The sequence below is a fragment of the Triplophysa rosa genome, linkage group LG19 (assembly GCF_024868665.1).
Source record: "Triplophysa rosa linkage group LG19, Trosa_1v2, whole genome shotgun sequence".
Classification (NCBI taxonomy): Eukaryota; Metazoa; Chordata; class Actinopteri; order Cypriniformes; family Nemacheilidae; genus Triplophysa; species Triplophysa rosa.
The window spans coordinates 20,789,433-20,815,443 of NC_079908.1; the positions used below are offsets into that span (position 1 = coordinate 20,789,433).

Genomic DNA, 26,011 nt, shown 5'->3' on the forward strand with positions numbered 1-26,011 from the left:
GTGTATGTAAACAGATTTATAAAACACATTTCATTTTTCACATAGTGAGAATAAACAACAACAACAACAAAGATTTTTGTTTTGAAGTTTTGAAAAGAATAAAACAATGTTAAAGATTAATGTAACAATTTCAAAAGAATTCATTCAAATGAAATGATACAATGTATCGATCAGTCAGAATAACCGTATCAAGTAAATGAATCATATTAAAATAAATAAACCATGCAGGCTTTATAAAATTGATGCGTGCCAATAACACAGAAGATGATGGATTAGATGATGTCACCCTCTCTTATATCTAATAACGTAGATCTTTATTCTTTCATCAATATTTTTAAAACTGACTTGCACATGTGGATCTACAGAAGATTTTTTTATATGCACCGTGCAAAGGAAATAACTGCACAACTTGCAGTTTTCCTGTTTTGCACACATTGCAAACACACAAGAAAGATGTTTTCAACCAGCATCATGCCCACATGCGCGGAATGTTTATTTGACAGTAAACATAAAATTGGTATTGAAATATACAATTCCCTAAATCGAGGTGAATATAAAAATATACTCAGCGTAAACACTTACCATCCAGACACTGAGTGTGAATACACACATCAAAAAGACTAAATCTACATGGTTTACGCACGTAAGCACCCAGATCTTTAACCAACACATTATGCCGCCAAAATACTGTTGACCTGTCCAAAACAACTTTTTTTTAAAAGAGAGCATGTGTGAGTGTAACATCTGCTCCAGACCTTTCTTTTGGGAACTTTCGGAGAAACTCAAATCTAGACTCCGAGACAAGACAACAGGCAAAGCTATTCACAAACAATACAAACAAACACGAAGATTCAAAATAACAAAACAGTGAAGTGAAAATGATGCACTGGCGTCCTCAAGAACACTTCTGTCAACATTAACTGAGACATCAGACAAACAGAGAGAGAGAGAGAGAGATGAAGAAAAGGAGGAAGACATGTATTCAGATAAACACGAATCTAAAGAAGTGTTGTGAGGAGGGCGTCTTTGTTCTCTTGTCCTTTCTCTGTTCTTCTTTCTGTCTCTTCAGAAGCACATTTATCATTCCACCGCACAAACAATTGCGCTACAAAAGTGACAGGCACAGGCAATACAATGGACGACTAAGTCGGGGCCTCCGATCAGCTGGTTGCTAGGATACATCTGATCTTTCTGACAACTTCTCAACGAGCTTGACACTTCCACGAGTGTCAGTGATGACGATGATGATGCGGCTTTAGATGTTATTTGATAAAAAATGGAATTATTTTCTATGTGAAATATTTTCACGTTTATTTACATCTCAGATGAATGTCCGTGCATTTATTTGCATATGATGTCAACCTGTAAAAACAGAAGATTGTGTTGGAAACGAACCCTACAAATGATTCACTAGTTTAGTTTAAAATCAGGGAAACTCCAATAAATGACAGCTTGGCTTCAGCCCTCTGTCCAAACTTTCAAGAGTCATCGTGTGTGTTAGAAAGACATCTGACAGCTGTCAATCAATAACAGAGGCGTCAGCATTCACTCACAACTTCACCGACTAAACATCTTTTTTCTACTGATCTAGAACTTTATCTACGTCGTACACGCGGGTCTCTGTTGACGACAAAAATGAGACATACATGTGCAAAATAGAGTATGGATGTGTAAAATGAATGTCGATTGTAGAGGTGAAATAATCTGGATTCGAGTAAATTTGATGAGAAATGTTTGAGTTCATATTGAGATCTCCAATAATATTGACTTTTGATTGCAGACTTGACAAATCTGAGCTCAGTTTGACACATTGTTGACATCTCCTCTGAAACTCTCATGACAGACACTTTTCTGACTCTTTCTCAGGAGGAATGCATGAGAAATGAGATTTAAGCAGAAGTTTTCATTTGCTCTACTTCACTCATTAATCTCATGGATGTCCATTAATAAGATATCATAAGTGACTTTACTTTCATGGGTTCGGGTGACTAGCTTTAAAACCTCAAACTCAGTCACCTCAGTGTGGAGAACATTACCAGGATGTCAATCTACCCTCAGCTAATGAATATCTATTGAAGACAATAAAACATCTTTTTATCTGTCAGCGTGGAGAACTCCAGATGAAAGACCACACAAGACAAACACAAAAAAAGTGACGATAGTAAAACAAAAGAACAGCCAGCATGACAACCTCAACACTGCCAAAACTAAATGCAAATCAGCCTCCACGCAAACAACCCAACATCTCCGAGAGGCCCTCAGAGAAAAGACTCTTTATGTGCCAGTGTTTTCCCGTGAAGACGCAATCGCGGTCCTGCTAACCTGATGATAGACTCTGACATCATTCAGGAAAACAAGAAGAAAAACAGAAGATGCATTCACGGCACACAAGATGCGGAACAACTACTTACTTGAACGCCATGGCATCGAGGGATGAGAACTGATTCATTAAGGACTCTTGCGGAGGTTGGCGTCTAAGCAGCTGAAGATGGAGCCGAGAGCTCTTCAGGGATCTGAGGAGAGGCCACAAGAACGCTCGGGTTAGGAGGGGGGAGATGTTTGAACTCTCGCACACAAAGGCCGTGTTCAGAATGAAGTACTCATGTACTTTATATACTACGCAGTGTGCACTATAATGCCTACTTGTTATTAAAATTAGAGCATGTAAAAGTGTGCAAAAGCATTCAAGACAAACATTTTCATAAGTTGATAAGTGGATCAACACCAGATCCTATCGTGACAGCATCTGATTTACATGTCAATACATTACATTTAACTCAAGTACTATGCAGTTATCTAGAAAATATATTTAGATTTACTGAGTCGAGTTGTGTGCATAATGTCATAACATTTGAGCATGTAGTAAAATCACATTTTTATTCTGGTCACACTTGAAAGTTGAGCGCATTGCATCGTGGGATACATTTTCCCATGCAACACACTGATGAGATGTTGCAAATCGCTCATTTTGGAAAATGAGGTCACACAGTCATGTATACTCCAGATCCTTATATTGTCCATAGTATGCATACTACACAAACATATACTTGAAGCTATAGTGTAAATCAAAAACAACAAGTTAAAACAGCCGCTGTCATTTTGTGTCGATTCTATTTTGAAGAAATTTGTGCCTCATCTTGAACCCTGCGATACGTCTCCAAGGCACACACACGCACACACACACGCACATGCACAAACGCACGCACGCACGCACGCACGCACACACACACACACAGGGCCGTGCTTGCAAACAATAGACAGGGCTACTGCCCTACTGCAGCTGACTCGCTCTCATTAGGCCGTGCTGAAGGGGTTTCCGCGGGTTTGGTGGGGGATTCTGTCGTCATGGCGACAGTGAAGCCCTGGAGAATGAATTGAAAGCGCTGAGGAATCCAGCGATGTGGAGGGAGAACACGGCCCCAGGGGCCGGAGAATCCGATCTGATTAACTACGGGAATAACAGCCAAATACATGAGAACAAATGGATGAGCGTTTCATTAGCGAAACAGATTAATAATCAAATAAATTATTATTATTATTAATGTTCAGTATGTCAACGGATGCAACAACAAGCCAATGATAGAGTCTCACCGCAGGACAGAAAATACTAACAATTCTAAAAGCAATCACATAAATTAACCAGGGTTTAGCCATAGTCACCATTGTTTTCTGGTTTCATTTGCATTGTACCCACAGTTTTTTTCCTTCAGTACACAGAAAGTCAATTTGGATAAGTTCGAACTTTGGATGAGTTTAGGGTTGAAGGTTTTGGATGGGGTCTCATCTCTCCAGCAAGGCTCTTCAGGCCGAGACATCACTAAAGACCTCGGGGAAAACAAACGTATTCCAGACGTCTGGATGATCTCGGCTCATTAGGGTTCATGCACGCTGTGCCGTACAGAAGCCACAACAGATACACAAACACAGACTCACACACTTATGTTAAGCATATACAGCAGAGGTCACTTTCTCAACAACTCCGAATCAGCGCCATTAAATTTATCCATCACTAATTTTGTCCATCAAGAATAAATTGAGATTTCTGTTCTCACAAAATTAATTGGCTACATTACAGCTAATTTGCATATGTCAAACATCTCTGCTTTGAATCACTGGTTTAGAAAACATGTCTAGATTTCCATACAGATGTGAAATCTCTCCCACCTCTGAAGAATGACTGTAATTCCTCAAACGTGACGGGTCGCTGCCGTCCGTCTCCAAGTGTTAATAAAGCTCTCCCAGAATGCACTGGGTCACTGAAAGTGCCTCTTTTTCTTCAGAGTGTAAAATCTCTTCAGCAATGATAATAGTCTTGGAACATTTATGAAAACGTTACAATTTTGTGGGGTTTCATAATACGACCAATGACCCCATTGTTTCAAAGGGCTTCCAAGGGAAAAGTTTCCAATAAGGGAATGAATTCCTGAAAAATAATGCGTCCAAGAGCTTGAAACGCTGGAGAATAAATCTCCAACTAGGCGGAAAATATAAACCACAATTAAATTCTTCCAACAGGTCATGTTGAAAAGATATTTATTTACAAGCCACCGTTATGTTAATGTCTACAACTAGAGATGAGAATCCATTACAGAATGTTTTAACAGAGGAGGCTGGTCGACAGAAGATACTCCAGACAACGTTCACAATAACCTCTAAAACATTTAAAGTCCCCGTGAACCGGAATTTGCGATCGTTTTTACTTCCATGTTTTGAAGCATTTCCGAGTGAAATGGAATTTCTAATGAGAAAAATGGTGGCCGTGGCTTTCGTCTTTCTCTGCGATTTGATGTATAAAAACAGCCGCTGCATTTTGAAATGGAACTAGCAGCAGACTGACAGGTGAAGGGGAGGAGTTAACGGATGCTCCGCCCAAGCAGTCTTACATACGTCATTTAAGATGGATAGTCATTACAGGAAGGAAGTGCATTTTCAGATTTTAACTAAAGATTATGAAGGTACACAAATTTTAAAAAGAGAATGAGCCACATTGATAAACTATTTACAACAAACGCTGCAATATTTCATGAAAAAATTGGCATTGTGATTTTTCATTTCACTGGGACTTTAAAGACTTACACTAAAAGAAGGACCCTTGATGGACTGGTGGGCTCGTTTTAAACCAGTCAGCAATCACCTAAGAACCCATCAGAACCTCCTAGCAACCAATTTCTCATGTACAAGCATGGTCCAAATGAACTTAACTCTAGCAATAACAAAACCACACTTCATTTATAAGCAATTTAGGAGGCAACCCCACTGGGAACCATCACACACACACATGCACACGTGAAACGGCCACTCCGAGGGGCTGAAGACGAACAGATGGGTCATGAAAAGACACGCGTGTGTGCTTTGATCTCCTAGCGATCTGCTCTCCCCTCCTCGACATCCTCCACTCTCACATGCCTCAGAAACACAGCCAAACTCACGTCGGAGGAGACTCAAATACACCCTTCATCTTGGCTTCTGGAGACAAACAAGTGCAGACAACCACAAGTAAGCTATACCTCTGTCTGGAAATTTATAGACACAGTAGATCTTTTCATTTTAAGAAGAATATGAGAGGGATGCTTGCCTTGCCAAGGCGCTGATATGCGGTTGCTAGGCTGGTCTTTGTGTACAGTAGTCAATAAAGGGCCCACCGATGATATCTATGGTCTCTAGATATCCACAAGGAAAATACTGTAGTATACTATAGTAAACTGTAGTATTCTCTAGTGTTAGCTGTAGTAAATATTGTAGTATATTTAACATTTACTTTAAGGTTCCGAGTGTCTCTGAACTTGAATGCAGTTTACTATAGTAAATACTCATTTTTATGACATAACCCTTAAAAGATCTGTACTAGATTTGATTAGCCAAATCTCTCCTTAAAAAAAACTCAAGAGTGCATCAACATTATAAAATTAACAAGATGTGTGCAATGACATCCACAATATTCTAGCTAAAGAAATGTCAACTCACCAACTGCCAGTGTAGAGAAAAGCTTTCGCATCCAAACAAACTCACAAAATCCACAAAAACAGAAGAGAAACTCTGCCAATGTCAAGCGTGTCCGTTTTCTTCCCCGAGCTATACACAGGGGTATCATTTAGAGCAAATCTGTAATTTACGGGGTGTTATAAAGGTGGATGTTCTGTCAGCATCCGTGGAGGTCGGAATGCGAGTAAACAGATGATAAGACATTCAAACCTTCCTCCTCCCCCCCCACTCTCCCTATCTCTCCCCCACTCTCTCTCTCAGAGAAAAGCGTGTGCTGAGACATCACAGCATCCACGACTGGATGAAATAAAGCCAGTTTAACCTCAACCCTCTCTCTCTCTCTCGTTCTCTCTCTCTTTCTCTTTCTGCCTGTCGTGTCAAAGCATCAATTAAATATTAATGGCAGAGCACCTTGGCAGAGTGTAAGGCAGACCTTACACACACACACGAGCACCGCTGGAGAGCTTCCTCTTCTCTGTGACAGGTGCAAAAATGAGCTGGTGTGCATGCGTGTAAACATGCGTGTGTGTGTGTGTGTGTGTGTGTGAGCATGCGATCAATGTGCACACTTGAGACATGTTTGCAATAGAATATAATCAATGCACATTCATTCAGGCAGCACGGAGGGGGCTGGGTCACGGTGTGTGTGTTGTTCACAGGGTTATGGTGTGTCCTAAACAGGCCAATATCCTCTCCGGCAAGAGTTCAGACCTCAAACTCATCTGCAAACTGCAGTATATGAATTTAATGGCTGTCAAAAATGAGCATATGAACTACAGTAGAAGTCAACCAGTAAAGATTTTTTAATGGCTAGTTTTCAAACAGTTTTTATATGTTTTTCTTCCTCATTTTACATGCATATGTTGGTAAAGCTTAAATCTGTTCACCTTTTGTATGGATTGGCACGGTTTAAATGAATAACTCGCTTCTACCAAAACTATGATTCTAAAACAATTAACATTGATTATTTAACACTGACGTGCAAATTATATCCATCAAAGGAGCATCTGGATAATGAGAATGAATATAAACTTCTGTACACAAGATTCAGGGAGAACAAAATCAATACAGAATCAAGTCAGTGAGTGTGTTTACATGCACAAAATAAACAGATATCTATCAAAAATCAGCTTAAAAAGAAACCTTTTCACATGTTTACATGCAATAAACCGGCTACGAAGAAAACCGCGTTTACATGGAAAACGGTCAGAAGCTGTATTTTATATCTCTTCTTATGTCCGCATAACCAGCATATGCAACAATAGTTCTTCATTTTGCCGTTTCTACATCAACTGCATGATTCCAGAGCGGACTTTTATGCGTTATTTTACTATTACTTTACTTCCGTTTGGGACTTCTACTATTGCGCTGTCAGACATGTGCACATAAACACAACTGAGAGAAAAACGGTAAAGGCGTTTACATGCCGCACGGAATCTGAGTAATGGGCAAAAAACTACCTCTGCCGAGCGGGTTTTGCTTACACTGTTAATGAGCTTTCCTGACAAAAGAAAACCGTTTTACGCATTTACATGACCTTACACGTTTATCAGCTTATTAAGCATAATCGGAGTAAGACTGCATGTAAACGCATTAATTTATAGATAATATGAAGAGTTCAGATGCAAAAGCCACCTCTGTCAAAAATGAGATTACGATGAGCACAAGTCCTTTAACTTGAGCCGGTCTGTACAGGACCATGAACATTTTTAATTCACTGACCGCCCAAGTGCAACATTCTCCTCCACATCAGTTTGTTTCTATTTAAACACTCCCTTATGAAATATTTAATCTCTCCAAACTCTTGGTTCACTGCCGAACTCAGAAAACACATTTATAACATTAATGGAAGCAGACCACACGCACGGTGCCTGCATTCGTTTAATACGTTCAGTGAGAGATCATATACATCCAATCATTATCACAAAATAAACTAGAATGATGGGCTCGTGCCCCCTTTAACACACGAGTGTAAAAGCACATTTAAACATCCTCCATCTTTAAAAGAAACAGGAGAATCTTCCAAGTTCATGACCAAAGCACAGAGCCTAATAAAAGAAGGTAACACAAGATTTTAATCTTACAATTCATCTTTATGTGGTCAGATGAGGTTTAGGGGTAATTCAGATACAGAAACAACATCAAACTAATGTCTGAATTTGAAGGGCCTATTAATGTGATCATTACTAACACAGAACATGTCTGAATGAAGAAGGATAGAGGACAGAGTGTGTTCCCTGGAAACCTGCGGCTCTTTGTGCAATTTGTTTCCCTGCAAACCTATTGAGAATCAGCTGGCATTGGTCTTATCTGAGCAAAAACAACACCCGTGTCCGATAACTCATGGCACGCAAAAGAAATTAAGTCAATTCACTACAATGAGCCCATTCAGCACAAAACGGACTGCTCCCATCGACCGATAAAGCGATTATCTCTGGAATGATGTTTCAGGAATCTGGGGAATATTATCCTACACAAGCAGGTCTCATCCGGTCAACATAACACATCCTGATGCTTCCTAACGAACGCAACATCTAAAAAGTCACGTTTAAAACTTTCTTAAACAACAATTTGTGATTTGCGGTTGGTTTTAAAGGTCTCGTTCAGCTGCGGGCTTTGACTAACACAGGGGTCGGCAACCTTTGCGACCAAAAGGGCCATTTTGGGCCATCTCCGACCAAATAAAATGTGTCTGGAGCTGCAAAATATATGTAACCTTTAAATGACTAAGACAGGTTGTTATACATGTAATGTAGTAGTTACCCAGTTGCACCACTAGGTGGCAATATAGTGCGATTTTTAATGAATTTAGGTGTTAGCAATTTATACATTTTTGTCCCTGGCAAGAAGTGAAACTACTGTAGTTAACCAGACTTTTATTTTGGCAGGCTGTCGGAAGACGCTTATTATTTAGTGTGTGATAGCTTCACTCAGTAAAATGTTCTGAAAGGAGATGAAGTTCATGTGTTCATGTCCTCATACAGCGCAGACGCGGACAAATCCATGAGAATCACGCGTGTAGCATGCAGTTCATTCACTCAGACACGCAGAACAGCCAGATGGCATGTTTAAATAACAGGATTCGCATCTAGTTATATGGACTCAATGCAGCCGGACAACAAGTTTCACTCGCAAAATAGACTAAAACTAAGTAAAATAGTGGTGCGCCATAACGTTACACAGAAACAAGCACAACGACAAACGCACTTTAAACAAACAAGCGGCTCAGTTTAATGCACCTGTCAAACTGTATCGCATGCGTGCTAACGTACACTGGTAAATACATAAAGTTATATGTTGCACAGTACAGCCCTGTCAGGCGCGCATGTGTTAAACAGCCACAAAGACCGCGTTCAGCCTTTGGACATAATACGTTCTGTGACGCGCGCTAGTCAGACAGGATAAAATTTGCCGGCTGAAGTCCGAAAAGTTCGGTTTAAAGATTATGAACGTACCAAGTACAATGTTCTCTCATCATTCTAACGCACGTACACACACTGTTTGTCGCAGTCTCGCGGTTGTCAGACTAGAAACGAAAATCGATCGATTTTTCTGTCATTTATTTTGCAGCGTCTTCTGTGTTTACATAACATGCCCAGAGTTTTGCGGACTGTGCGTCAGTAATCATTGTCCGTGGGGAAACGCGGTGGTCCGTGTGTACTGTAGTTAAATGGCTTAAACAATTTTTGCATTCAAATTACTCAAGGAATCGTTGCAGCCCGCAGCAGGTGTAAACGGGTATGTGCCTCTTTCGTCCACTTGTCATCCGATCGACCAAAACGCATCTTAATCCCAGGCATAAACAGGGCCTTATAAAGACTGCAGGGAGGCAGATGAGCCACGGGTTGCCGACCTCTGGACTAACACATTCCTGTACACACACACGGCGGGCCGAACACACAACCCTTTGACTTCTGAACTCCAATTAGCAGGAGTTTCTCCACAAGCCAAAAAATAAACGGACGAAACAGAGGAGAGACAAGGGTGGAGAAGAAATAACACAAAGATATGTGTGCAGAAAAAAAGAAAGAAGCATCTATAACGCCCCGTTTGGACCCCAGCGACAAAGCGAGGCGATGTCATTCGTTTCAATAGAGCCCTCGACTTCCCGCGACACGAGCAACAGTGACCGTTAGCGACAGGAAGCGGGGTGTCTAGCTACGCAACAAAGTTGAGATTTGCTCAACTTTACGCAAATAATGAGCGACTTTCGGGAGCGGCTACCGATAGGAGTAAAGTAGAGGAGCTCACGTCATCCATCTCTCGTCAGTTAATAAATGTTACTGGAGCAACCAAAGCTAGGAACGCCTAGAAACTTGCGATTGGAGGTCTGAACACACAGTAAAATGCCCATAGAAAAGATGAACATGACTGTGTATCTTTCCATGTGGTTTTGGTTCACAGGGGTATTGGATACCAGTCTGATCCAGCTCCAGCAAATCAGAGTTACATGATGTTATCAAGTTCTGCCATGAAGGTGGGTCATTGTGTGACTGCGCCCTGGACATGAACCCTGTTCTGACTAACATACCTTACATCACTCATTGATAAGACCATTTCCTCATTAAAACATGTCCTGGGGGACCAATCTAACACCAATACATCCATCAGACCACAGGAAGATTCAAATGATGATGTCTGCTCTAATTATCCTGACACAAAGCATGATGGGAAATGTACGCTTAGAACTAAACAGCACTGCACACTAAAATGCCAAATAATATAAGAATGAGTGGCATGCTTTGTTTTAGTTTAGCCAGTTCTGTCAGTCATCATAACAGACAGAATAGGATGCTGTGTTTTTATTCAAATCATTTGTTTGCAGAAAGAGTCATACTGTAAAACAAACAGCACTATAGATATTAAAGGAGAAGTTCACTTTAAAAGGCCCCATTGACTTTCCATAGTAATCTTTATTCCTACTATGCAATGAGGGCTTATTTTAAAGTAAACTACTCTTTTAATTCTGATAAAGAATCATTATAATTTATAAATTACATCATTATAAGATAAAGGAAATGCATTGTCCTCGACTAGTCATTCATTTGCTTACAATATTACAACTTCGTATTTTTCACACCACAACTGGCTACATGTTGAGCAAGTTTACACACACATAAAAAGTTTCACATATACAGTATATCCTTTAACAAATATAACTGAAGGGTTTAAACAGGTTTCGTAGAAAGTAAGCAAGACTCTGTAAATGAAAGAAGGCTATGGTGTTCAGGGTGGGTTTCTTGGCTTAGGGGTCATGGACACACGGACAGGTGTAACGAGAACCTTCAGCTGACAGGCACTTCATACAGGCTATATATTTCCACTTTTACCTGCTTCTATTTCAGCCTCCTGTTTTCATATGAAAGAGTCTATGTGTGATTGAAAACATGTTTAAAACGAGAGGATTCATACAGTTTACCAGCAGATGTGTTTGGCCATAAGAAAACAGCAGAAATGTGCTGAGTTTACAGACATTCACACAACAAACAGTGTGTGTGCTAAAAAAAAATGTTTTTTTAATCATTGTTGCATATGCAGTTTTCATAACCCCTATTTTAATTGACATGGGATCTTCTGTTTGGTACTGATCTTTATATTTGTATCTGACTGCATTATCGGGAAAAATATATATATATAAACTTGACAATTTAAGCGTACAAACTTAACCACGTTTTCCGCAGGTTTTAAACAGACAAATGTGCTCTCATTTTGAACGTGGAGACGCTTTTGTTGTTCAGATATAAAGTCGGAGATAATTTATGCGCCTTTTAAAAGCATGGAACCTCCAGCTGACCCTTAAACGCCAGACTGACTGCCATTAAAACAACACACATAAACCGAACCAAACACGAACGTGCAGATTAAAACCCAGTGTTTAAAAAATAAACCAAACAAACATGTAGATGAACGCAGTTTACCGTCTGTACGCATGGACAGAGATACTTTGTAGCGAAACTGTTTTCAAAAGTACTGTTACTTTAAAACGCACAAATATTTGCTCCGTCGTTCGATACAATTTGACACAAACTGACACAAAGTAGCAAAGCAATTCGCGGGCTGAGGGTGAAACAGAGAGTGTGTTTGTGATAAAGAGGAGCAGTAACCTGTTGTAAATGATCCACAGCCGGAGGAACAAGTGCAGGCGACCGAGACCGAACCCACCAAAGTCCAGCGGAGAAACCGGAGAGAAATCTTCCACAAACCGCGAACTCACCACTGAAATGAACTGAAAACTGAAGCACACACAAATCCCACGAACACACGTGACGGACTCCGGTACACCGTGCGCGCGCTTAACGATTAAAGTTTAAAGAGTCTGAGAACCGATGCGGTCGAATTCCCTCACAGAGTGTGTGATATGACGACATGAGAGAGAGAGAGAGAGAGAGATGCACATAGGCCATAAAAACTGCACACAATGCGATCAAATAAACTCCTCATACATTATTTTAATTGCTATATTTATTAATTTAAACACAATAAAATATGTCTTGATTCATTTAATTGAATGAATGCTAGCTAAAGGATGTTAAATAAAGTGCAACAAAACACAAATATAATATAAAAAGAGTTAAATGTAAAAGTTTAATCTTAAACGTTACTATAAAAAGTTACTCAATCTGACAGGATTTATAATTAGATAACACAGGTACAACCAGAGTGAAAATGAAGTTGTAAAGGTAAGGGGGAGGGGCCTGGTCATTCGGTCCTGTCAATCATTATTCCAGACGTATATAAACAACCTTCAGCCTTCTTTCTTCGTCATGATTCATCTACTCAAACCCTCCTCTACTGACTTCTGTTGAGCACCTGAAGCCAAACTCGTTTCGCGCTGCTTCCGTTCAGACTGGAAGAACAGGTGCATTCTTGAAATTCTGTTAATGCTTCAAAGTCCTTCACTGAAAATACTGTCTTATCAAACTCACGGTGGAATTCTGCTTTCTATTTACCTCAACAAAAACACCACATTGTGTTGGAATCAATTGTGCTTTTGTTTGAGTCCGTCATGCTACTGAAGAACAGTCGGGCGCTGGAGGAGTTGTATTTGTTTACGGGTCAGTGTGTCTGGAGGAAAGAGAAACATTTGTGTCTTCACAAGCCAGCAGGATGAGTGTCTGGCGAGGCCTGTGAGAAGTTCAAAGGTTATGTGACCTTTTCTGCCCATGGAGGAGTAAATGAAAAACATGAGTGTAGAGAACAGACATACTGTTTTCTAATAGCACACATTTCAAAAAGATAGGAAGAAAGAATAGAATCCTGAATCTGTGAGTAATGGAGAATGACAAACACAGATAACATGTTCAGCGTGACCCTGTATGTACCTCACGCTGCACAGAACAGATGACGAAAGTATTGTTTATTACTGATCGGCCTGAATGTAGTACAACACACACATCAGAATATCTATGAGTATCTTTGTATGATCTGCTCCACCCTGTTTAGAATTCTTAGTAAATATCTAGTGCACAGTCAGGTTAGTTTTGAAAGCATTTATTGCACGTGATGTGACCTGTGAGATGCGTCATGTGCCTACCCCTCATATGACAGAAAGATGTGTGTTTCTGTGCAGCGAGAGAGAGAGAGAGAGAGAATTGATCGGGAGTTCTGTTATTCTGAGATCTGTTCTTGTGTATGCTTTTGTTCTTTAGACGCTAAACTGCTTCTGGACCAGTATATCTAATGAGCTTGTGTGATTAAATGCTCTCCTGTTTCTGAGGTTTTGTGAACTCAAACTGTGTGTAAATGTTCATCTCTCTCTCTCTCTCGCTCTCTCTCTCTCTCTCTCTCTCTCTCTCTCATATGTGGACGAGCTAATTTTAGTGCCACTTGTATCTATGCAGTTGAGAGGAGTGAAATAGTTTTCTTGCATTATTAAAAGCTCATGTCTTTGTGTGCATGATGTTGTGCTGGATAGTTTTAGTTCACGTGTGGTTTGGAGATGCGTGCAATTTGAAGCTTAACCACATTTACCCGAAATGCAACTGGTGCAATTCAAATGTGACCTTTTGCATGCAGTTAAAGCAGTAATCTGTATCATAGCGCATACAGTTATGTAAATGATGTTCAACATTATCGCTGCAGTGTGTACAGTAACATTTACATTAATAAATCGATAAATAGTCACAGTCATGAATGCTGCATGTGATAGAACACTTGATATACTGTATTGTATTTTGTGTGTCAAATGTTTTAGAAAAGTAATAAATGAAAAGTAAACATGCACGAAAGACAACAGGCATCATGTGATGTCATCAGCCCTCATTTGCACGTAAAGTCCAGTTCTGTGCTGCTCGGGGTGAACTGGATCTGCTGGGAAGCAGTTGTGCTGGTGGAAGAACAGCTCTCGACACACTGTTAGCCACAGAAACACGACAGATTTCTGATCTCACACCTGCAGATGTGTCCTGTCTGTTATCAGAGGATCAGTGTGGATTTACAGAGGGTACTGACTGGTTTAGTTGAATGAACGTTTTTTTGCCTCTATTACATAAAACAGACACCTTAAATACAGTATATACATTCATATGCACGTTTGCAAGTGCATGTATAATTTACAGTTGTGGACAAGGGCCCACTTGGGGACCTCAAGACGACTTAAAATGATTTAGAAATAAAACGGAAAACAACAACAAACATACACTACCAGTCAAAAGTTTAAGAACACTTGGGTAAAATGTAAAAAATGTCTGAATTTAGTTTCATAGACAAAAAATAATGAAAGGTTTTAATACCTTTTTTTTCTAGAATTTTTATTTCTTAAAAGTATTTTGACGTCATAATAAAAATAAGGAGCCAATAAGAGCACCGAATAGATCTACTTAACTACTTAAATGTTGTTTAAAAATCATGTCAGGGTAAAAACCCAAAACGATGCGAGAGATGCATGAGAACTGCAAATTCCAAGGAAAAGCTGACTACATTGAAGACATTTTTTTAGTCACAGCATAATTCCCATAGTTCCCGATGTGTCATTCCAGTTTTCTGAGCTTACTATCTTGTCTAAAATGTAGTTTTCGGTGGTGTACATGCTTCATGCTCTAGATTATTTTATTGAATAGAAAATTGTGAATGGGGGAGGCTTCAAATGTTGTGAACAACAGGGGGCCTTGAAGTCAAAAGGTTGAGATACACAGATTTAGAGAGAGAGAGAGAGAGAGAGAGGGTCCAGTTTCAGTCGAGCATTATTGTAGGATTAAACTGTCCTTGAGTCAGTCGACAAACAGAAGATGATGTTCAAATTACTGCCCACAGAACAGAGAGAGACAGAGAGAGAATATCTGTAAATAACGTATATTTTGCTTTTGTAAATCTTTGTTTAAACTATACTTTATTTCTGTTTTCATATATTTACATATATTATAAACCACTTTAAGTTGCACTACATACATCACACTTTATTTGATTTTATTACTATAATTATCTTTCTTTTCGTTTGATTACATACTTGAACTATTTGTACGCAGCCCAGCTGCAAATGCTTTCGCAATACGGATGTACAGTTTGTCATGCCAATAAAGCACCCTGAGAGAGAGAGAGAGAGAGAGAGAGAGAGAGAGAGAGAGAGAGAGAGAGAGAGGTGGGTTGATGAATGTATTGTAGTTAGCTCTACACTACAGTGGTTCATATAGACACTGACTGTAATGAAAAATGTAAATTTGGTTATAATGCGCCATCTAGTGGTTTTGCTTTTATTTTGCTGTGGGTATGAATATATGAATAAACCTTCACCACTAGAGAGCAGACAAGAGACGAAAAGAGAAATTTCACGATTGATTTTTTCCCATGAGCAATTTGTGGTGAAATAAACGAGAAACATGTTTTTAGAGTCTTACAATGAAACTCTTTAATAGCAGTACATGTGAATCCAAAGCGAATCCACTTCACTTCTCTTTTACATTATACATGGCACTTTTTCTCTCTTTTCAAAATAAAGTCAAATATATCAGAGACATTTGGCTGGTGACGTCACAGACACTTTGACAGAATGAATTTGACAGGGCAGATGTGCGACTCCGCGTTTTGGCATGCCAGATCAAACACAACCAATCCAGTTTTTTCAGTACGACATCACACGCTCACGATAACAATACATTCATCTTTCAAACAATAAAAAGAAACATACGAGAAAATGAAATTGTCAAGAAAGCACAACGATTCAATATGCACATGCAGGGGGTGTTTTTTTTAACGCGGTATACTCTTCATGTTTCAGTTTCAGATAGGCCGCGTATGTAGCTTGTTCATCTCAGAAATTAAATACAATACATAAAGCAAAAAAAAAGAACTGCCACAAAATTCAATTCGCTAGTTGCACAAGACGGCGCCGGTGAGCATTTGGGATGCCAGAGTCGGCGAGTCATTCCGGTCGTATAACACTGTATGGAAAAAGGAGGATTTTCGGTTAGCAAATATGAGTGTTTTTTAGATTAAAAAAAGAAGAAAGTAACATAGAAGCGATATGACAGATCCTCTTTACACTTCATTTAGCCAAAACAACTCAGGGTGTGACCGAAATAGCCCCCTATACCCTAATATAGTGCACGATTTGAGGGGACATCCATTTTTAGTGGTGTCCATTATTAAGTGCACTCCTTCAATCCCATGATGCATCATGATAACGAGTGTACAACCGATGCACACTCACGGCTACACTGTAAAAAGTTTTTCTGTTATTTTTTTTACAGATTTTCCACAGAAAATGTAAAAAAACCCCTAAATGTTACTGTTTTTTTATAGATTTTTTGATCTATTAATCTATCTATTATAGATTTTCTGTATCCTATAATTTTACAGAAAAAACGGTATATTTCTGTTTTTCCAGTTTACAGAAAATTTCTGTTTTATTAACAGATTTGTTTTACAGTGATAGCTGATAGCCATCTATCGCGTGATGCTCGCGCTGAATGAATTTCTGCTTTTCGGCCGAAGATGGCGCCCGCAGCGTTTCCAGTGCACCGAGTGTCCGAATTTACTCACTCTTTTTCACCCGCTCCCTAAAGTGGACTATATTAGTGAACTTATGGTAGTGGACTATATTAGTGAACTTATGGTAGTGGACTATATTAGTGAACTTATGGTAGTGGACTATATTAGTGAACTTATGGTAGTGAACGAGGGTATAGTGGGCGATTTCGGACACAGCCTCAGTGTTATACGACCGGAAATTAGTCCGCGTCGCAACAGCTCACCGGCGCCATCTTGTGCAACTATCCCATTAAACTTTAAAATCAGTTCCATTCGACCACAGAACAGAACTATGTAATATTATCCTCAATTCTGTTCAAAAACACAGAATACGTAACACCCCGAAACCACATAAGCCTCCAAAATAAACATCTATAGACATAAAGGAACAACTCCGTTTTCGCAATTACAAGATCTATCTACACACACAAGACAGTACCTTTGAGACATACACATCTGACATTAAAAAATATAATGATTTAATGTTTTCATCCGACCGGCAACGCTTTACAACATTTATTTAGTTGCCCATTATATTTGACTTTCCTTTCAAAGTCTTGACTTTCTGACACACACAAAGCATCAAATTATTAAGATTATTAGACCTGAAACATACAGTTGTAAGTATGTGAATACAGATACTTGAAAGGGACATTAAGAGTTAAAAATATCCGTTTTCGGTTTTCTCCTTTTTTTATATCTACCTGAATAACACATCTGGTTTATCGGCTCAGATCTCATTTTCTCACCCCTTCTGTTTGTCTGCATCACACTGATATCAACAGTGAACACCGTTAGAAGAAAGTAAAGCGTTGACTAAGCATTCACGGCTGCGTTTGCATACTTGCATAGAGTACTGTATGTTTCTGGACGTGATGTATTCAGTGCATCTCACATCAGACTCAATGGCTTTTATTATTCATGATGTGGCCATCCTATACTGTATGTTCTGTCATACTGCATTTACGAACCATCAGGACGTTTCGTTTGGTGATGAGAATAGGAAAACAGGAACAAATTGACACGCACAACATTATGCCCTACGATGCGTCACTACAACCTACAAGAAGCTGACAGAGGAGGCACAGATAGGAAAGCGAAGGCCATTCAGTATTCAGAGGAAGAGTTTGCACATGGAAACACACGCGCGGTGTGGCAGAGAAGCGTAGCAGCTGAGGTTAAAGTGAAGACGTGTTTAGAAACCTTTAACCCCTGAAGAAAGACACACGAGACGAATGAAGTCTGTATCATCAGCTACACTGATAACATGGCGAGAGCGTTCGGACGTGTTCTTCTGCTAAATCATTATAAAAAGCAGAAAATGTAAACTGGATCATTGTTCTCGTTCATTATTTAAGAAATGTTTCGGTGGAAGTCACCTTGGAACAGACTAAAAGGTGTCATCATCGCTAAAGTCTACGTTTCAAAATGACCTCTTTCTGTACTCGCATTTGAGTGTAAAGTGTCATTTTAAACTAATCAAAAAGTGTTTCCAAAATGATTCCTCATAATAAGCATTAAAATTACCTGATATTTTACATTTGTAACCTAAAGGCAAAGGTTTCTCGACGACATTAAAACACCGGCGCCCAGCTTAGATCAAACAGTCACAGTCCGAAACTTGATGTTTTCTTTTGACATTTTCAAGTACGAACAACAATCATTTTCATTTACAGACAGACTAAAGCATACAAATCCTGTTTGGTCTAACCTGGGCCACGGACGCTTCCAAAGAGTAAAACAACCAATTAATGAATGAATCCGTTTAGATGAAGGTTATTAACAAACACACACGATGTCACATGATGCAGTCACCTCCTCTCTCACCCCGAGCGTGTCTCACGTGTTCCTGTGGAGACTCAGGGTTCAGAGGTCACATGAGGACGTTGGAGCGAGTGTCGGGCAGCCGCAGACCCACCAGACCTCCACAGACCAGCACAGATGATGCCAGCAGGATCGGTATGGATTTGGAGATGCCAACCAAAGACCCAAATATGAGATTCCCCATGACCGCTGCTAACTTACACATGGCGTTACAGAAACCAAACCCAGTACCCCTACAGCAGAGGAAGAGACGTGTTAACGCTGACTAAATTCGGGATGCTTTTTATGTCTGAAGGCTTTCATCTGCACTTCATATTATTTTGAAATAAAGAGTGTGTACGCCGAAGTTTATTTGTTTGGGTTTGTAATGTGTGAATGAAAATGAGAGTTGTGTTCACGTACCTTCTGTCGGTGGGGTAAAGTTCAGCCGTCACCACATCCAGTGAGTTCCAGGCAGATATACTGAGTCCATTATAAAGGCACAGCATTGCTATCATCATCGACTCACTCGTGCCAAACCACAGAAAGAAACAACTGATGCCCGACAACACCATAGAGCCGCCTACACAAACAACAAACCATCACATGTTTCACGTAGAAAAAACATCCGGTTTCACTGAAACACTGAGGTTTCTCACCTAACATGCTCAGTCGACCCACTTTATCCATCAGGAGGGCGGAGACGATGTTGCCAGGCAACACAGCCAGTGTTCCAAGGAAGTTGATGAAGTAGACCCAGTATGCGCTGTAGTCGTCATCAAACGTCATCTGACAGCCCGTCTTGTTGTGCGCGAACGTGGAGTTGATCACAGAAGAGCCGATGAATTTCGAGTCATCAATATCTGTACAAAACAAACGGGAGATGTTTTACTTTGAAAATAACGTAAAAGTGAAGTAAAGGAAGCTTTCTAAAGGCAGACAGTTGCTCTACTGCCCTCTGCTGGTCACAGTTTGAACTGCATCATATCAGTGTGGCGCTCTCTTCAGGGACTTTAAGAAAAACTCGTTTCAGCATTTCTCTGAACCTCTGCACACATATACATCACTTCTGTGTCATTTCCTTTTGAAGTTCAGAAACATGAATTTAGAGAGAACTCCATTTCCCATGAGTCCTCTGGTCTCTCTCTCTCTCTCTGGTGTGTTTGTTCTGCTGAGTTGTGTAGATTGTATGACATGTGTTTCTGAGTCAGCAGATCCTAAAATGTGTCAATCACAACCTGCTTACACACACGCACGCACACACGCACGCACACAGGTTTGTTTCCATAAATTTGTGGGGTCTTTCCATAGACATTTTTTTATTGTACAAACTGTATATTGACTTCACTAACCTTCATCACACAAACCTTTCTGCATTTTTACATTTTTAAATAAACATTATTTACTTGGTTTAATAATTCATTAACGGATAAAATCATTCTTGGTCTTTGGTTATTGTTTGTTTTAAGGTCTTGTGACTTTATCTTTCATCTGTTTAATGCATCTGCTTGCGTTTTGCCATCAAATGCTTATAAATTAGACACAATTTCAACTTCAAAGTCAAAGGTTTTAACTCTATTGTGAGCTGCACTGAGACATTGAAACATCAAACATCTCTATCTGTCGAGATTCTGCATCACGGTTATTCTGATACAAACAAAACGTTTGATTTTAATTTCATGCCCAAGTCAAGGTTATTTTAGTTTACTAGTTTAGTTTCATAGTTTTTTAAAACTTTGAAAACATTTCTGTTCATTTAAATCAAATCAAATATTGGCCTTTAAATGATTGGAAAAACGATAACTAAATGGAAAATTAAAATGTTGCCTCATAAACCGAAATAAGTTTAAAGCACTAAAATTAAAATAATAAACAAAAACTAATATAAAACTAAAATAAAAATGAATTCATCTTATATAGCAACATTAAAAATAATGAAATAAATAATAAAACGTCAAAATCATAAAACAAAATGGCTAAAAATGTAACTAAAACTAACATAAAAACTAAAAATGTAAAAGTAAAAGTTCATTTAAAATATGAATAAAACTAAAAACAAAACTATAATAACTCTGGTCCAAATAAAATTAACATTTCATTCGTCACAGTCACTGTGTACAGGCGAGCCAATCAGACTCAACGAGGTCATTAAAATGCACCAGTCTTTTTGAATTGTGACAATTTTCAAGAGTCGCTCATTAAAGTTTTTTATCAAGCATGCAACTCTCTGATTCATATTCAGTGTAAAGACACACACTTGCCTGTGTTATAGAAGAAAGCTTCGAAGATGGTGCAGTTTTTGAAGTATGAACCGATGGAGGTCACATCCTCGAAGTAACAGCTCTGAAACGTGGAGTCCACGAAAGTCACCGCCTTAAACTTCATCCCAATAAACCTGAAAGCAGATGACACGACTGTTCACAAACAGACAGAAGTGCTGCAGATCTCAGCGTCTCAGCTGTTTTCTTTATAAGGAATTTTATAAGAAACTAAATGAATATTTCAGTGAGCTCCAGTTATGAGTTTGTTTATGTTTCCTGAATACACAAACACAGTTGACACACGCAAATACTGTTGATGTTTCATGTGTGGGTCACACAAACGTTGCTCTCTGCGGTTTGATTGAATCTGTTGATAAATGAGCTGTGGCTCACGAGCTCTACAACAACACAGATAAGAGTTTCACCTCCTCCACATGAGCCGGATGAAATGATAAAGATGGAGGACAGAGAAGAGAGAGACCGAGCTGGAGAGAGGAGTAAAGAGAGATAAGAAGAGCTTTTTAATTTCTAGCTCTGTGTCTGAATGATACATTAACTGAACACGGAGAGCTTATTTATGAGACCACTGACAACACACATGCACGCACAAACGAACGAACGCACGCGCGCGCGCACACACACACACACACACGCGCACGCACGCACGCACACACACACACACACACACACACACACACGCGCGCGCACACACGCGCACACACACACAGGCGCAAACACAAACGAACGCACACAAAAGCACACACAAACGCGCAAACACAAACGAACAAACGCACGCACGCGCAAACACAAACGAACGCACACAAAAGCACACACACGCGCACAGTAACGCACGCGCACACACAAACAAACGCGTGCAGAAACACGCACGCGCAAACACAAACGAACAAACGCACGCACGCGCAAACACAACCGAACACGTGCACGCACACCCGCACAGGAATGCACACACACACGCACGCACAAACACACAAACGCACGCACAAACACATGCACAGGAACACACACACACACAAACGCACGCACAAACACATGCACAGGAACCACACACACGCACACACACACACGCACGCACGCACACACACACACACACGCACGCACACAGGAACGCACACAACTCCAGAGTTTCTGTTTATTTATCCTGCAGAAACACAGATTTAGTTTGAGGAGGAATAGATGAGATAACTGCAGAAGAATCTCTTGTGTTTAAAAAAACTGGATCTTTTTTTAAACATCTTTTTTGTATTTTTTTTGCAATAAGTTTAAAGCCATGTATTTCTTCCTTCTATTCTCAAGCTGCACGTTAATATATAAGATATATGATCAATATATAAATGAATACACTATCAATATATTAACATCTGCAGCAGGGCAAAACATATAAACAACCTCAGGTATGAAAATGAACAACACATAATCACATGATTAAAATCATAAACGTGATTATAATACCTGTCATTGATGAAAACTCCATTCTTATGAATCTGGTTCTCCAGAGTGAAATTAAAGGTGAAGTCTTCGGTTCTTTCATTACTGTGGATCTTCACGCGAGAGGCGTAGTCATCGGCCTGCAGGTGCTTTATGACATCAGGGAACCAGACAGACAGACCATAATACCTGTGCATAGGAAATGACATCAGTGTGGACCCTGAGGCACTCAGTGACATGTTATTTCTAAATGACTAAAGTGTGCGTGTGTGTGTATATATATGTGTGTGTGTGTGTGTGTGTCACACAGGTGACAGCAGTTCTTAATTAATTTGTGGTTCTCAGTGTGTGTTTCAGTCTGACAGAGAGGTGTGACACAGGCATCTGCTCCCTCTTTAATTACAACAACACTTGTGTACGTGTGTGCGTGTGTTCATGTTTGTATATCCCGGTGGGGACCTAAACCTGAATACACACCAACACATGGGGACTCGTGTCACTGTGGGGACCAAAATTGAGGTCCTCATGGGTATAAAAGCTAATAAATTGTACAGAACAATATTTTTTAAAAATCTAAAAATGCAAAATGTTTTCTATGATCTTTAGGTTTAGGGATAGGGGTAGGGTATAGAATATACAGTTTGTACAGTATAAAAATCATTACGCCTATGGAGATAATAAACTGTCCCCACTGAGATAATAAACCATGTGTGTGTGTGTGTACTCTTATTTTGTATTGAAGTGTGTGTCTATTACAGAATGCAGACATGAAATTATTAACAACACAAGAATAGGATAAAATAATTTAAAAAAGAACTTAAATTAACGATTTTTTCAAACATAGGAAATTTTATACAGTCGTTAATTTTATAGTTTAGAAACTTTTGAAACGTAAGAGAATTTGACGCCCTGCAGAAGTTCTTATTCTAGAACAGAATATCATTTTTAAGAAGGTTAAAAAAGCAAGTTTGTAATGCCTCGTACAGAGCTCTGTCTCTGAACCCGTCCATCAAGACTTAAGCTCCAGTAAATACAGTTATTAAACAGTGACTGGTCCCCCTCAAGCAGCTCCGCCTCTGGGCCTAACCACAGCGAGACAATCACTTAAAACATGATGATTATACGACAACACTTCATTACAGTGCCAGAGGGGGACAAAGAGTGAAAAAGTGAAAAAAAATACTGGCTCCTAATAACAACCAAATAGAATAGAATAGAACAGAATAGAACAGAAATGTGGTTTTATTGTATTAGAAATGCTACACAAACACTGTCTGATCTCTATAATCAGACCTCGGCGTTTGTAACTACAGGGGGCGTGAATCAGGGGTCGGCCAAGCCAACCAGACGGCAGACATCAGAGCCAAACTGTCTCACCCAAATGACAGCGAGAACCAGACGATGGCCAACTTCACAGTGTTGTCCTTGACAGGGTAGTCCCAACACTTCAGGAACGTCCGCCAGATCTACACACACACACACACACACACACACACACACACACACACACACACACACACACACACACACACACACACACAATGCATAAAACACAAGTACCACCACCTCAGACCATTAAGAAACACTAAAGTGAAAAATAATTCAGCAGAATATTTCATCTGTTCTGTGCACCATATGGACGTGATTACAACACGTTTAGTCTGAAGGTGCAGATTTTTGTTGCAAAATCACTGTTTTTGTCCACCTGCTTTGAACTTTGGCAATGGGATGCTGCTCAACAGTGATTTATATGCTACATTAAATATGATATTTCTAATGTGTGGCCAACATTGCAGTCTGTAGACATACAAACAGAATTCAATAATATAAAAGATGTATTTATTTATAAAATGAGTAGGTGCGCTGCATATAGCTAAGGCTTATTTATGAGGCCGATGTGAGAACTGTATTAAATGTCAATGTGTGGGCAGATAGTGTGGATTCAGACGGCTGATGTGGGATCAGTGTTTTCTTCACTCACTCCATAAAGTTCACTCTTGATTCTGAATAAAACTTTGAGCGCTGGGTTGGAGGATTCCGACTGCATCTCCACCAGCTCATCCAGCTGTTTGGGGATTTTTATACGATTCACCTGCAGGGGGCGATAAGACACATTACAGCAGCAGTGTAAAGCTTTGATGTGTGGGATACCTGCTGTAATAATTCATAACATATCCATAAGTAAATACATTTATAAAACATTATAAACCTCCACCGCGCAGGGGATTGTGGGTAATATAAGCTGAACAATAATGCATAGATGTACACTTGAAAATGTCTGTGCAAATTTCAGCACGCTATTTGTCAACATACAGTTTGTGATTCATCTGGCGTATTATTTAGGGTGGATTGTATGTAAATTCAGATACCGTGTGTGTGTGTGTGTGTGTGTGTGCGTGTGTGTGTGTAACTTACAGTAAACACTTTCTCAGGTTCTCCACGAGCTCGCATGTTGGTGTCATGAATTTGTTTAAGAACCATCCAGGCCTCGTCGTGTTTCCCGATCTGTACACAAAAGGAAGTGTTTACAAAACAACACAAGTTTCTACACTAGCACAGAGAGACACACAAACACACGTTACCTCCAGGTAGAAGCGTGGACTCTCTGGCATAAACGTCAGAGCCACGACTGCAGAGACGCAGGGAAGAGCGCAGACGACAACAAACACTCTCCAACTGTGAAACTGATACGCTGAACCCATACTGAAGCTCCATCCTGCACACACAGACACACACGTGTATCGTTTAACTTTATATAAACACAAAGATCCACAGAGCTGATTTTGTCTGGTTTTCTGACTCCGAGTTGTTTTTATCATTTAATGTGTGGTTGCTAGGGTGTTATGGATGGTCGCTAGGAGGCAGCTTACTGGTCCAAATCAAGAACGTTCTTTTGTTAGTGACGAGCCAAAACCAGTCTAACCCACCACAAAATGCAAAGTAATTTCCGCAGAGCCTTTGAGAAACACTCAGCGAGTGAATTTCACAGTGAATAAGTTTGTGTGCGTGTGTTTGTGAAGAAGAGACTGAGAGAGCCTATTAAGAACTCCTCCAGGACTAACACACACACAAATAATCTGAAAAATAATCATTAAAGTTGCTTCATTTTCCACACGGCTGCAGAGAACGTCTAGAGGCGGAGCGGTACCATATGGTGTGTGTGTGTGAGAGAGAGAAGCGGTGAGCGCTGGAGCCGTTGAGAAACTAAAGCGCCTATAGAGGACAAAAACGTCTCGACCGGAAAACTGTTTAAAGAAACCAGTGAAATAAAGACCCACGTGTTCTGTCCTCTCTGAACTCATTTTGTTTCATTAAAAAATACGGAAACATCAATGCATGCATAAAAGCTTTTTGATTCTCACAGAACTTGTTATTTTTTCATATTCGTTTAATTACACTTACCCAACAACACATACGAAGCAGCAGGTGTTCAGTTCACACGTGCACACACACACACACACACTATGCACATACACACTCACACACTCAGACGCATGCGTAAACACATACACACACACGCACACGCACACACACACACACACACACACACACAC

The 26,011-nt window shown here is 39.8% G+C and overlaps 2 protein-coding genes across 7 annotated transcripts in view; both read right to left on the bottom strand.

Moving 5' to 3' along the window:
- The window catches only part of sema4d (sema domain, immunoglobulin domain (Ig), transmembrane domain (TM) and short cytoplasmic domain, (semaphorin) 4D), a 40,112-nt gene extending 27,774 nt beyond the window's left edge, over positions 1-12,338 (bottom strand). For 2 of the 6 annotated variants that reach the window (XM_057360009.1, XM_057360010.1), the window contains exons 1-2: positions 5,279-5,454; positions 2,412-2,513 (exon numbers count right to left, since the gene is read on the bottom strand). In XM_057360009.1, the coding sequence (XP_057215992.1) occupies positions 2,412-2,513; positions 5,279-5,331 (155 nt within the window). In that variant the 5' untranslated portion in view covers positions 5,332-5,454. Of the gene's footprint in view, positions 1-2,411; positions 2,514-5,278; positions 5,458-5,964; positions 6,217-12,086 lie in introns of those variants that run through there. The other 4 variants (XM_057360011.1, XM_057360012.1, XM_057360013.1 and 1 more) reach the window with 4 other exon arrangements.
- Positions 12,339-15,799: 3,461 nt separating this feature from the next.
- LOC130570232 (synaptic vesicle glycoprotein 2C-like) overlaps positions 15,800-26,011 on the bottom strand; it is a 28,740-nt gene continuing 18,528 nt past the window's right edge. Inside the window, exons 5-13 of the mRNA XM_057360440.1 lie at positions 25,040-25,173; positions 24,873-24,962; positions 24,439-24,549; positions 23,835-23,923; positions 22,482-22,646; positions 21,012-21,145; positions 19,410-19,613; positions 19,174-19,333; positions 15,800-19,004 (exon numbers count right to left, since the gene is read on the bottom strand). Coding sequence (XP_057216423.1) covers positions 18,821-19,004; positions 19,174-19,333; positions 19,410-19,613; positions 21,012-21,145; positions 22,482-22,646; positions 23,835-23,923; positions 24,439-24,549; positions 24,873-24,962; positions 25,040-25,173 — 1,271 coding nt within the window. The 3' untranslated portion in view covers positions 15,800-18,820. The remainder of the gene's footprint in view (positions 19,005-19,173; positions 19,334-19,409; positions 19,614-21,011; positions 21,146-22,481; positions 22,647-23,834; positions 23,924-24,438; positions 24,550-24,872; positions 24,963-25,039; positions 25,174-26,011) is intronic.